At 34.3% G+C, this 15123-nt stretch overlaps 1 protein-coding gene across 1 annotated transcript in view; it reads left to right on the top strand.

The window, feature by feature from the left end:
* The window catches only part of pdlim5b (PDZ and LIM domain 5b), a 43188-nt gene that overhangs the window by 21183 nt on the left and 6882 nt on the right, over nt 1-15123 (top strand). Inside the window, exons 6-8 of the mRNA XM_016460586.1 lie at nt 2391-2521; nt 7937-8135; nt 13033-13213. Of these exons, the coding sequence (XP_016316072.1) occupies nt 2391-2521; nt 7937-8135; nt 13033-13213 (511 nt within the window). The remainder of the gene's footprint in view (nt 1-2390; nt 2522-7936; nt 8136-13032; nt 13214-15123) is intronic.

Here is a 15123-nt window from a genome sequence, read left to right as displayed (position 1 = left end):
ACCTGTATATTGTTCAAAAATATATATAATTAAAATGTAATTGTGTGTAATTATATATAATTTTATTATGTTATATAATTGTATTTAATTAAAAAATTTAGAATGTTTTTTGCACTTACACCTTTAATTTCATGACATTTAAACACATTTACCCTTCAAATTCTCATTAACAATATATATATATATATATTTTTAATTATAGATAATTAAATTTATATATACATAAACAATTTTTGCATTTAGACATTTTTCATAATAATAATAAAAAAAAAACACATTTACCTCTCAAATTCTCCTTACCATAATATTTGTTGTTATTATATTTTTTTTTTCTCAGTAGTGATTCTGATTATACTTTCATTACTGTAATACAATAAAAAATACGTTATTATATTTGATTTAAATCAGCATAAAGGCAGTACAACAAGTGCTACAATGATGTATAAATATTTTGCAATTTAAATATTATTTTTGAGCAATTTAAAGCAATGAAAATTTGATCTTGCAAGATGTTTAATTACAAAATATTTATACAGAAAATATTTTTTCCTAAAAATAACTTTTTTATTATCCTCTAACTAACTCTTTGCTCACGTGAGGTACATGAGGGTTTTACTTGTTTTACATATATGTTCACACAAAAAAAATATTATTCTATTCAACATAAAAAAAACAAAAGACGTATAGAAAGTGTAACAACATTGTCTCCTTTTGTGTATTAGGATCTCATGCAAAGTAATGCAATCGAAGGATTATTGAAGCATTAATCGGCCCGTCTGTTTGAAACAAAAAAATAAAGCCCGTTTTACTACAACGAATATTTTCTGTAAAGCAAAATATACGTTTTATTTATTCTCATTTTGGGGTGAAGCGTGACCCGGGCATGTCATCATTATTAGTCGTTGTAGTATCTGTAGTTATTAAAATATTTTATTTTTATTATATTTTGTGTAATAATTTTAATATAAAAATAATTGATATTATTATTGTTAATATACTTATTTATATTTGTCGTTTTTTAATACCAATTGCAGCGTATTTCATACCTTAAATGTATATGAAGTGCGCATAAATACAGTGATCTCTGCTAAAGTTTGTCTCATGTGAAGACTAGTACTCTTATTTAGCTGCTGTTATCTGGATCATCCAGAAAATGCTAGGTTTTACTGGTTAGAATTCATTGCACATGTAAAAGATGTTTTTAAAATGTAATGTTCTGTCTTTCCCCATTCAAGCGGATGGAGCTGTATCTGTATGTCAGTCACCACACAGAAAACCTTAAAGCAGCACTAATGAAGCTCAGGGTCATTCAGTCATTTGAAAAGATTGATGAGCTTTTGTGTATGAGATCTTTCGTCCCACAAACCTTTATAGAGCCGTCAGGCACTGACACACAACACCCATCTATGACAGGAGATCTGGACTTTTCTGATATTTATTTAATAGAGATAAATAATAGATATGATTGCACCTTCTGGCCACGCATCCCTCTCTCTGTATTTCCTCTCTCATTCAGTTTCTTTATCCATTTTTTATCGTCACATTTATCCTCAGGAGCCCACAAAACTGAACGACACACTGGACTCTGGAGAAATGAAATGTGTTTCAATTAAAGCTCTGTGTAATGTAGAGATGTGACGAGGAGAGAAACCTGAGTGCTGATTATATATTAATGCGTCTATTCACTTTAATGCACCTTCACTGTTGGCCACAGGCTGTAAGACTGCTGCAGTTCTGTTAGTGGACATTAGGTGGCAGCACTGCATTGGATTTCAGCTTATTAGTAAAGTTCAGTCCATCATTACTAGAAATAGTGCTGCTAGTGATGTGATGAAACCTTTTTATGTTTGTATATACAGTAAAAATTTTGAAATATTATTACAATTCAAAATAGCTGTTTTCTTGTGAATATGTGTTAAACTGTAATTTATTTCTGTGATCAAAAAGTAATGCAATCGAAGGATTATTGAAGCATTAATCGGCCCGTCTGTTTGAAACAAAAAAATAAAGCCCGTTTTACTACAACGAATATTTTCTGTAAAGCAAAATATACGTTTTATTTATTCTCATTTTGGGGTGAAGCGTGACCCGGGCATGTCATCGACAGGTTTTGTGACACAGTGAAACTGGAGCATCTCGGCAGCAGCAATCTTAAGTTGGCACTGGTTTAGTTCATTAACAAACCATCTGGGACCGCTGCGCCACTCATATTTAATCAATCTGCTCATATTGGTCATATTTGCTTATGCGTGACTGTAAACGACATTCAAATGAATCAGGCTTCAGAGGATTATCCGAATGTGCTCTCAGAGATTTCTGATGCATGTTTGAGTGTTTGTTTTGTCGTCTAGCAGAGTTTAAAGTCCCTTTATTTCTGTGTCTCTCTCCAGCGAGGCTGCAGAGGAGCTTCAGCCTAGTTCTCATGCCACGTCTTCAGTCAAAACCATGAGCAAAGCGTCCGCTGGAGCCCCGCGAGTCCCTCCAGCCGCAGCCAAGAGCTGGCAGTCGAGCAGCGCCGCAGGTCAGACCTTCAGCACATCACAAATCTGTCTGCTTTCTCTTTGTTCGCATTTGTTTCTTAAAGGGACGGGTCACCCAAAAAAAAACATTCTGTCGTCGTTTACTTTCGCTCATGTTTGACTTGGGTTTGAGTTTTTGGTCAAATAGATGTTAAGTATCTTTTTTTTTTACTTCTAATATGATCGTGATATACACTTAAGAATCAAACAAACTCAAAATAATGTGAATGTTCACTGTCTTATTTTTTTATGTGAATAAAAGTGAATGAATGTAGTGGCTGTTTAAAAAAAAAAAAAAACATGCAAGTAGTCCAGAAAACTCGTGTGTTTTCTGAAGTGAGTAAATCATGGCAGATTTTTTACATTTTGTTATTTTTTTAGTTTTGTAAAGAAATTTATATATAGGCACAATTTATATTTGTCTACAAAACTAATCTCGATTTCAGCAAAAACCTTCAGATCAAAAGGTATTTAAGCTCATGAGAGACATGAATTCAGTCAAATGTCTTGTCTCTGTTGCAGAGTAATTTCAGTATTATTTATGTACTATTTTAGAGTATTTATTGATATTTTGAATTGGCTTTTATTTGTATTTTTTCAGTTTTCATTTCAACTAGTTTTTTTCATCTAATATTTTTATATTATAATATATTTAAATATATATGTTGTATGTATATACATATAAATGTTGTAATTAATTATTAATATTATAAATGTTATTATATATTTAAAATGTAATATTTAATTATAAACAGTCTTCAGTGTCACATGATCTTCAGAAATCATTCTAAGATGCTGATTTGCTGCTCAAGAAACATTTCTGATTATCATCAATGTTGAAAACAGTTGTGCTGCACAATTTTTGTGGAAACCATGTGTTGTGGAAAAGTTTGAATAATTGACCATAATTAATTGCTGAAAATACAGCTTTGATCACAGAAATAAATTACATTCTAACAGAGATCCACATAGAACGTGTCTATTTTAAATTGTAATAATATTTCACTATTTTACTGTTTTTACTGTATTTTTAATCAGATAAATGCATATAGCAAACCACCCACTTTTACCTGAAAAAGAACCTCTCCAAAACAGTAAAGATGTAGTTATATAATATGAAGATAACGTTATGTTTTGTAATAACAGGTGTGTTTATCTGCTTTTGTTTGTTTAATAGACTCATTTTTTAGGAGTAACAAAATGCTGTGTGTTTTCTAACGCTAACGGACTCCATGCGGAGATCAATAAAGATTAAAGGGCTGTAATTCGGTCGTATGGTGGCTTTCGGTGGGTAAAATTAATTTTCCAGCTCGTGTGTGAGAAGACGCTCACCTGCTGATGGTGTCATGGCGCTGTGTTTCCCGCGTGTTACCAGCTGCTCAATGCATATGTGTCCTGTGTGACCTCTGCTATCCCAGCATCCTCCTCCAGCAGGAGTCGAGCTGCAGGCTGCGGCCGGTGCTTCTGTGTTTCTGCTGCAGGATTGTGTGTTTGCAGACAAGTAACAGACGGTAAAACCATGGTATCTGAAAACATGAAATAGTTTATCACTATTTTATTAATTATTGCAGAATTTTATAATGCTATATATATATATATATATATATATACTTTTATAAAATATTACATATTTATCATATTTTTAACCATTTTAGGTCAGTCTATTGGCATGCTAAACCCTGATTTTGTTCAGTTTAATAATTTTAGTACTTTAACTAAAATTTTATTATTTCAGTTAGTTGCCAAGACAACGTTTTCTAATTTAATTCCTTTGTTTGTTTGTTTTTTTAGTTTAAGTTTTATATAAAAAAATTTTTTTTTAAATATTTATTTATCATATTTAATAGTGTTTTAGCTTTATTTCTGTATGTTGGCAGATGAAGGCAGGTGAGCGTCGCTCCTCAAGCGTGCTGCAGATGGCAGACTGATGCTTCTGGAAATGTTTTTGAAGCTTTGAGTTAATGCTTGAATTAGAGAGCTGTGTTTTATTCAGAAAGCTCGACTGATCGATTAGAGCAGCTTCACAGTCAGGCATGTTTAGCATGTGTTGACGGTTTGTCACGGGGTTTCAGGGCTGATGTATTGTGGGTATGTGGTTGGTGTTTACCCATCATGCCCTCTGGGGGCTCTTAAGAGCAGCGTGCTGACAGGCGTCGTGGCTCGAGTGACGGCTGAACACAGGTATCTCTGTGTAATGTATGTATGGAGTGCCACCGGATGACCCGATGACCCCGATCCGGCTGGTAGAGGATCTCCTCAATTAAAGCTCATCTTCGTGATTGATTCCAGACCGCCGGATTAGAGCAGAGAGTGCAAAAGCACTGGACATCCAGCCGTTTCATGCAGCATATGGCCTTCATTTCTCGGAGGAACCTGCAGCCTCTCCTTCAGACGTTCAGATGCTGCAGAGCTCTCAGAATAACTTTATTTTGGGGTGGGGGTTTACGTCACTGATGGGGTTAGACGTATCCAAAACTAGCTTTTAGTGTGATTTTAATGTTTTTAAATTTTTATAAAATGTATTTTTAAAAACTTCTTTATAAATCTGGATTGTCTGCAGTGTTTTATACTGTTTTTTTTTTAGTGTCTAATATCTAGTTTTCAAAATGTCTGGTCATAATAAATAATATTATAAAGGAAGAATAAAACAAATTTAATAAAATAATATATATAAACAAAACATATATATATATATAACAAAAACACAAATAGTATATTATTATTATAGAATTCTACATTAAGTGTATTTTTCTATAAAATTTATATCAATAAAATATTAGTTTCATTTTTAAATGTTTAAATTATAAATTGCTAATATTTTAAACTTAGTGTTATATTTCAAAATATGAAACTATTAAGAAATTAACTTTGTATTAAATTAAATGTAATCTTTTTAATATTATAATAGTTTGATATTTTTTAAATAAAATACTATAAGTTTAAAATATTAATAATTTATAATATTAATAATTCATTTATATTTAATTTATTATAATATAATTAATATATTAATATTTGAATATAACTTACAATATTAATATAACTTAAAATATTTTATTAATATAACTTATTAACTTTATTTTAAAATGTTTAAATTATAAATTATTCGTATTTTAAACTTTTACCATAGCATTGTATTTTAAAATATGGTTAAATAATATTCATATTTAGTTTTTTTTTTATATATTATTGTTTCATAATAATGTAAACTTAAAACATATTTATAAATATATGAAATGTTGATATTTATATAATATACTTAAAATGTTTAAAAATATTAAAACTCACTAGACCTAGACTAGTTTAGTATAGTTTAGTATTTTTTGTAGTATAGTATCTTTTGGCTTGCCAAACCGTGTTTTTGTAAAGAAAAGCCCTCAGTAGTCGACCTCACGATCTGCCTACTACGAAGTTCCCACAGACCTGTTTGACACACAGCTCCGTTTCCTCAGCTGAGAGGAAGTGCTTATCTTCTCTCATTTCAGTCTCAGGATGTGACGATTCCTTCAGGAGGCTTGCAGGAGAAGCCCGTGCTGACTCTGACCTCTGTGACCTTTGACCTGCTGCTACTCAATCATCTGGAGAGATCAGAATCTGATTTAGTTCTGTTAGACAACCTCATTAACCAGCTTATATATTCTCCCATTTGATTTGGTGTCATTTATATGCTCATATTTATATTCATACTTACATTTGGTGTGGTTTTCAAAAATTGAAAGTTGGCGTTCTGTGGAGGAATACCCTCGAGAAATGGAAAGATTGTTGTTTAACAAACGGAAAATGGCTCGATGTCTCTTAGTTTGTTTGTGGTTTACTAATCAGTTTATGGCTTCAATATTTCTTGTGCGCATGTGGGCGTTGCTGAAACGCTCCTTTCATCTGATTGGTCAAACAGCCCCGTCTTCTGTACTGCGTTAATTCATAAAGAGTCGGTACAGTACTGCCAATGTTTTTACACTTTAATAAAATATTGTCGCACACCACCATTCACTAACTGCACATGCAATTTTAAGATGAAATATGTTGCTGGGCACATAATTATATGCTGGTGTGACATTCGGCGCGTGCGTCTGTTATTATTGATGCGCAAACAAACCGTGGGCACGCACTCTCGGCGCACTGAACTCTAGACCAGTCCTCAAAGTCATCCTGCGAGTGTTGTATAATGAATGCTGGCTAAAGAAGTGTGTTTTACAGTAAGTAAGTCGTGGTTTAGTGTTTCTGAAAGGATCCATATAGTAGCGTATGCAATCAAGGCAAGTCTTTTGCCATCTCCCTGTGCTCCTGTTTGGTATCGCAGTTTGATTTATTTTTTATTTTTTGACCTTGAAAAACAGGTAGTGCCTACTTCACAGTCATAATTAATGTTATTACATATAAAAGTAATAAACAACCCTCACTATCAGTGTATGAATTCATGCAGAACAGAAGACAGGGCTGTTTGACCAATCAGATGAAAGGGGCGTTTCAGCTACGCCAACATGCACACATGAAATATTGAAGCCAAAAACTGATAAAAGATTTTGTTGAATTTTTTTTTTTAGGTTAATAAAATCATGTTGATTTAAAAAAAAAAATTTATTATGCGCACATTTATTGGCATCAGTTACTCTGATTTCTGATCAGAAAACGCCAGAGCTTATCAAATGTGTTGAAGATGTCTGTCACACACACACTCACTCTCTCTCTCTCTCTCTCACACACACACACACACACACACACACAGACACACACACACACACACACATGCACACACACTCTCAGACACACACTCACACACACAAACTCACACACACAAACTCACACACACACACTCTGACACACACACAAACTCACACACACACACAAACTCACACAAACAGCTGAGCTGAGCGCGGCACACACTTCCTCCAGATGTCCATCAGCTGCAGATAAAAGCGTGTCTGCGCACCAACGTGTCACTTTCGCACCCTTACAAGCAGATCTATTCTCACCGGCTCGGAAACCAAGGGTGCATTCGCTGCGTGACCCGCTCGCCTTTGATTCTGAATGAGCCGCTGTGTGCTGCGCCTCCGCGTGACCTCTGACCCCCGCTGTCTCTCCGGAGGCGGGCAGAGAAGGGAAGGCTTGTCCGAGAGAAGGGATTATTTTGCCAGGTGTCTCCTCCACTTCTGGGAATGTTGTTTCTTTTCCCGACTTGAGTAAACCGATCCATTGTTTTGCAGAGGCATGGTGTGGATGTCCCGTCCGCAGATGGTCCCTTCAGAAGAGATAGAGTTCGTATATCTTAACCAGAACTTTCCATCACCTTCAGTCACGCTACATAGCCGCGCACAATATCGCGATCTCATTACCGCGCTCTTCTGTAACACAGGCGCTGTTGTGGGTGAAGTTCAGTGAGGGGTCGCCCAGATTGAAATCTCTTTCTCTTTGATTAGGGTTGCCCAAAGCAGGTGCACCTGCGCCGCAGACGGGCCCCTCGTTCGGACAGGTCAGCAACAGCCTCCCCAAGGGCCCGGATCGACCCGCGCCTCAGGTTCACCCCAGCGACCAGGACGATTCGCTGGTGCAGAGAGCCGAGCACATCCCGGCGGGAAAGCGCACACCCATGTGCGGCCAGTGCAACATGGTCATCAGGTGAGACGCTCACACACCTTCATCATGATACAACAGCGGTCAATGTGTCATTGAACCCTCCTCAACACACATTCACAAAGATTCAACCATTGTTAAATGACTAGATTAAAGCAATAAGCCCCAAAAAGCCGTGGTTTACAGTGAATTTATAACAGCTAAGGGGCGTTGTTAGGGTTAGCTGTTATAAATTCACTGTAAACCACGGTTTCACGGGGCTTATTGCTTTTATAAAACGGTTATTCCATATACGCAGTACGGTTTCACAAAATAAAACCGAGCAAATAAAGTGTAATGATATTAATAAAAACAGTATTCTTCCACCAAACAATGTAGCTCCTCAGAATCAGTTGTGGTTCCAACAAAGTGGTTGTTTGCAACAGACAAATGTAAACAAAGGTGTCTGTTTGTAGCGTAATTTACAACAGCTTCGAGCTTGGCTCAACCAATCAGAATCAAGGACTGGAACTCTGTTTTATAAACGTATTTTTCCCTAAACAAAAAGCTGTAAAATTTTCAGAAGAATCAGCAGCTGTGGTTGCTAGAAGTATGGAAGTATATAAAACTTCTAAATAAATATAATATAATATAATATGGAAAAAATAATGTGTTAAAATCATTAATGCATTTAATAAAACAGTTCAGTAAATAAGAATAATAATAGATACAATATAGTCAATGCTCAATTTCACAAACAAATACAGATCCAGTCAAAGCCACAGCAGAACTGTTGTGTGTCTCTGAAGCCTCTTTCACACAGAGATTACGGAAAATACACAGATAGTGTGTCCTGTGATTCATTACTGAACGAATCAAGTGAGTCAGTGATTCAGTGACTCATTCATAAATATAGTCACTAGCTCCGTATCTGAATGAATCAGCTGTTTGAACGAATCGGTTGAGTGAATTATTCAGTGACTCGCTCATTAAGACAGTGACTCGCCTCTACCTGTTGGCACTTTTAGTTTCGCGTTTAGAGTATCTTTTTTTTTTTTTTTTTTTTTTTACATACAGGAGCTACTCAACAGCTAGTATTGTAAGAAAATGGATGATTCACCATCAAAACATCTTATTGGCTCCAAGAAGAGAAGTATTTTTTTTTTTTTTTTTTTTTTATAATTTCATATTTCATCTATTAATACCAATTTATCATTATGTATGGAATGTTGAATCAAAATATTTCTTTCTGAAGCTACTTTTTGTAATATCTATTCAATGCATTTCACATCTAACACAATGGTTTCTCAGCCAAAATTGATGTGGAATTAATTTGCAGCTAGATTTATTAATGGGCACATCATGTAATGTATTAGATTAAACATTTTAGTCACCATTCATTCAATACATTCAACAGTATTTTGAAATGTCCTGTTAGATTTACTTTATTTTATACCAAATAAAGTAAAGGAATTTACCATTAATAAATGAACAGATTTGACAGTCTTTTACAGTTAAAATTACAATAATTTTATTGGCATAAAGTACGTGACCTGTAACATCTCAAGAAATAAATAAATAATAAATAAATAAACTCTATCAATAATAACAATTAAAAGAGCTTCTTTATTGTCATTGTACATGAGAAACACAAAACATGAGAAAGTTCATGTTTCACAATCCTAAAAGCAACTCCAAAGAAAAGACAAACTTCATTCCGTGTGAAAAGGTTATCTGAATGTGGAGGATCTTTCTGATATTATTCACACAATAGATCATTCATTCAGGCCCAGATAAACTCATCTAAACGATAGTGTTCATTTTAGCAGCTCAAAACACACTGAAGCATCAGGCTGATACTTTATAACTTTTCTGAACTGATTCTAAACTAAATTTGACAAGTCCTTTGTGAAAAATGTTACATTACTTTTATTTGGCATGTCTGGGAACTTGAGGGTTTAAAATGAGAGCGAATACATTTATATATTTTTATGTGTGTTTTGAGTATTAATATTATATTATTATTTATTTTTCCATTTAGGTGTTTATATATCTTTTTGACGTAACTTACATTCAAAATAATTTTTGATGTCTTTGAAAGAGTCTCTTATGCTCACCAAGGCTGCATTTATTTAATCCAAAATACAGTAAAAAATAGTGAAATAATATTATAATTTAAAATAGATGCTCTCTGTGTATATATAGTAGAGCCCGACCGATATATCATTTTGCCAATATTATCGGCCAATATGAGCCTGTTGCCGATATATCGGTATCGGCGAATATGCCGCCGATATGAACATTTTTTCTATCAATAATAACAATTAAAAGAGCTTCTTTATTGTCATTGTACATGAGAAACACAAAACATGAGAAAGTTCATGTTTCACAATCCTAAAAGCAACTCCAAAGAAAAGACAAACTTCATTCCGTGTGAAAAGGTTATCTGAATGTGGAGGATCTTTCTGATATTATTCACACAATAGATCATTCATTCAGGCCCAGATAAACTCATCTAAACGATAGTGTTCATTTTAGCAGCTCAAAACACACTGAAGCATCAGGCTGATACTTTATAACTTTTCTGAACTGATTCTAAACTAAATTTGACAAGTCCTTTGTGAAAAATGTTACATTACTTTTATTTGGCATGTCTGGGAACTTGAGGGTTTAAAATGAGAGCGAATACATTTATATATTTTTATGTGTGTTTTGAGTATTAATATTATATTATTATTTATTTTTCCATTTAGGTGTTTATATATCTTTTTGACGTAACTTACATTCAAAATAATTTTTGATGTCTTTGAAAGAGTCTCTTATGCTCACCAAGGCTGCATTTATTTAATCCAAAATACAGTAAAAAATAGTGAAATAATATTATAATTTAAAATAGATGCTCTCTGTGTATATATAGTAGAGCCCGACCGATATATCATTTTGCCAATATTATCGGCCAATATGAGCCTGTTGCCGATATATCGGTATCGGCGAATATGCCGCCGATATGAACATTTTTTAATTGTTCAAAGAATATCGGCCGATATATCGATATTGGCCTTTTTTTTTACAACCTAATATCGGTATCGGTATCGGCCCCAAAAAACCCCATATCGGTCGGGCTCTAATATATAGTAAAATGTAATTTATTTCTGTGATACGCAGCTGAATTTTCAGCATCATTACTCCAGTCTTCAGTGTCACATGATCTTCAGAAATCATTCTGATATGCTGATTTGCTGCTCAAGAAACATTTCTTATTATTATCAATGTTGAAAACAGTTGTGCTGCCCAATATTTTTGTGGAAGCTGATTCATTTTATTTTTCAGGATTCACAGATGAATAGAAAGATCAAAAGAACAGCATTTATTTAAAAATAGAAATCTTCTGTAACATTATAAATGTCTTTATCATGACTTTTGATCAATTTAATGCAGCATTGATGAATAACAGTATTAGTTTCTTTCAGCATTTGTCTGACCTCAAACTTTTGAACAGTAGTGTTACATTTGTTACAGGTTTTGTAACGCTGAACACCTACACAAGACCTTCATGTTATAATAGCTGAGAGTCGAAAGTAACATTGATGTGATGCTGTGTGAAGTTTAATTTGCCGAGAAGCGAGCGTCTGATGGGTTTGGGCTGTGAATGCTGATGTTTCAGGAGCTCAGACTCCTTCAGCTCGTCTCCAGAGAGCAGGATCCGTTACGCCACAGACTGCCAGACTCCGGCCGAAGCGGCCCTGACATCCAAGCTTAAAGTCTCTGCTTTCTGCATCTGATATCGTCAGTGTCTGTTGTTTTCCCTTCAGGCTAATCATCCGATTTGTCAGCCGCATCCCCGCTGCCATCCTCACTTTACCTCAACAGATTCTCCACATCAGATCACATCAGAACGGCTGTTTTCACAGTGTCAGCACAGACGGCGCGTTGTCAGCCGCATCCCCGCTGCCATCCTCACGTTACCTCAACAGATTCTCCACATCAGATCACATCAGAACGGCTGTTTTCACAGTGTCAGCACAGACGGCGCAATAGTCAAATTATACATGCTTAGAGCAGTAATTGACTCAAAAGTGATCATTCATCTTCTCTGTCCATTAGTTCTGTATGTGTTTTATGAGGAAAACCATTTTTATGGTGGTTACAGTGTTATTTTAGTATAATTGAGAGGAAAAAACTAAAAAATAAAAAGACAAAAACACAAAGTTACTAAAACTGATAGAAAAAAATGTAATTAAGATATAAAAATAAGAAATAAATTATTTTAATAGCTTATTAAACTTTAATAGCATTTAAATGATACTACAAAACATTTAAATGATAAAAGTTTTAGTGATTTTGTTTTTGTCATTTTTAGTAGCTTGTTTTTTTGTTAAATGTCTATATTTTTATTTATTTTATTTAAGTTTTAGTTCATTTTCAATGTAATTATTACTTTTTAAAATAATATATATTAGTTAGCAGCTTCATATTTTTGTGGCAACGGTGATTCTTTTTATTTTTTAGGATTCACAGATGAATAGAAAGTTCAAAAGAGCAGCATTTAATTGAAACCGAAATCTTTTGTTACATTATAAATGTCTTTACTGTCACTTTTGACAAATGTAATGTTTCCTTGATGAATAAAAGAATTTGTTTATTTAAAAAAAACAAAAAAACAATCTGACTGACCTCAAACTTTTAGACTGACATTTTAAACTGATAGTGTTACATTTGTTACAAATTTTGTAACCATGAAAACCTACATAAGACCGTCATGCTTCTAAATTAAAATGAGGAATGTTGCCTTGGCCACTAGCTGAAATTAAAATATAATAATAATAAAAATATTTTATTTCAGTTAACATGTATTTCAAGTAATGGTTTTAGTTTTATCTATAATAACTCCGAGTGGTTGTCATCTAATAGATTTGTAGCTGAATGATACTAAAACGATGATATTGGTCTCTGGTGTTTGCAGGGGTCCGTACCTGGTGGCGATGGGCAAATCGTGGCATAAGGAGGAGTTCACCTGCTCTCACTGTCACAGTTCTCTGGCAGACGTGGGTTTCGTAGAGGAGCGCGGCTCCGTCTACTGCGAGCGCTGTTATGAGCAGTTTCTGGCCCCGGCCTGCTTCAAATGCCAGCAGAAGATTCTGGGGGTGAGAGTTTGTGTTGCTAGCTAGTGGTGTTCACCAAGTCTACTATTGCTTCCTTCAAAAAAAAAAAAAAAAGTTCAAAGTTTTGTTTTTCCATCATCCTGCAGCATTTGTGAATGATTCCACAAATCGTGTGTCTCATTGGACTGTAATTAATTAAAATCAGTGACACTATTTACTATTAACTTCAGTGGTGTGACTGTAACTCAACTGTTGTCTGGTAAAATGAAATATAGGCCTACACTGCTGTTTAAAATTTTCGGATCAGTAAGAATTTTCATGTTTTTTAAAGTTTCTTCTGCTGGCTGCGTTTATTTGATCAGAAATACAGAAAAAACAGTAAAATTGTGAAATATTATTGCAATTTAAAATAATTGCTTTCTATTTTAAAATACTTGAAAATATAATTTATTTCTGTGATGCAAAGCTGAATTTTCATCAACATCACTACTCCAGTCTATTTTGAATAAATGCTGTTCATTTTAAATTTTTATTCATCAAAGAATCCTGAAAAAACTCACAGATTCCAAAAAATATTAAGCAGCAAAACAGTTTCCAGCACTGATAATAAATCAGCATATTAGAATGATTTCTGAAGATCATGTGACACTGAAGACTGGAGTAATGATGCTGAAAATTCAGCTGCGCATCACAGAAATAAATTACGTTTCACAATATATTCACATAGAAAACAGCTATTTTAAATAGTAAAAATATTTCACAATATTACTGTTTTTTCAGTATTTCTGATCAAATAAATGCAGCCTTGATGAGCAGAAGAGTCTTCTTTAAAAAGTAATAAAAATCTTACTGATCCCAAACTTTTGAACGGCAGTGTATTTATTAAGTATAAGTGACAGAAATACTTAAATATATAATATCTGAAACAGTAATTTTGATTGTATTTAAATATTTTGAAATACATTTTCATATATATATATATATATATATATTTATCAAATATAGATATTTGAAATATTATATAAAATATTATATATTTTTTTATTATTTAAATATAATTATACATTTAAATATAATTGTCCCCTTAAATACTTATAATTGAAACAATATAATTGTTCGTCACGAGTGATGCTCTTAACTAGTTTGAGAGCTGCTGTACGTGAGCATCATCCCGTCATCACCGTCTCCTCTCCTCGTTTTCTCCATGATTGTTTCCCTGTAAAGCTTCATTCCTTCGTCATTCCCAGCCTTCCTCCTCTTGTTCTCTCTGTGGGAACGGGCTTTAATCGGGATCATAAGGTCTGGTTTATCTGGTCCCAGCCGCTCAGATGTGTCACAATTAGCACTTCACATGAACCTGCCTCAGAAACACACGGGACGCTGAGCCGCTCGGGCGGAAGGGCTTCACTCGGATAATGAGCCTTAAAATGCCTGTTTCATTGTCTGAAGATCACATTTCATTTACAGGAGATCCAGAAACTTGTGTGAACATCATTAGATCAGATCTGCACTCAGTTTATAGATCTGATCAGTGTGTTAGTCAATCACTGATTGTCTCAAGTTCAATTTCAGTCCATGTTTTAAAGGGGTCCTATTATGCTCTTTTACAAAGTCTTGATTTTGTTTTGGGGGTGTACTAGAACAGGCTCTCATACTAGGTTGTTCGAAAAACACATTATTTTTCACATATTTTACATTATTACAGCACCTCTCTCCCCAGTCTGGCATGAACAGCTCGAATAGTTCCTGTATCAAATGAAGGCCCGCCTTCTGAAATACGAAATGTGCTGTGATTGGTTAGCTGGGCCAGTGTGTGCTGTGATTGGTTAGCTGGGCCCAGTGTGTGCTGTGATTGGTTAGCTGGGCCAGTGTGTGCTGTGATTGGTTAGCTGGGCCAGTGTGTGCTGTGATTGGCAGCACTCGGCGCCTGGTCGGGAAATGTCATGCCCCTT

This window comes from Sinocyclocheilus anshuiensis, unplaced genomic scaffold (genome assembly GCF_001515605.1).
Source record: "Sinocyclocheilus anshuiensis isolate Anshui unplaced genomic scaffold, SAMN03320099.WGS_v1.1 scaffold116, whole genome shotgun sequence".
Taxonomy (NCBI): domain Eukaryota; kingdom Metazoa; phylum Chordata; class Actinopteri; order Cypriniformes; family Cyprinidae; genus Sinocyclocheilus; species Sinocyclocheilus anshuiensis.
The sequence above is the reverse complement of the archived record's forward strand: the minus strand, read 5'-3'. Positions and strand labels throughout refer to the sequence as shown.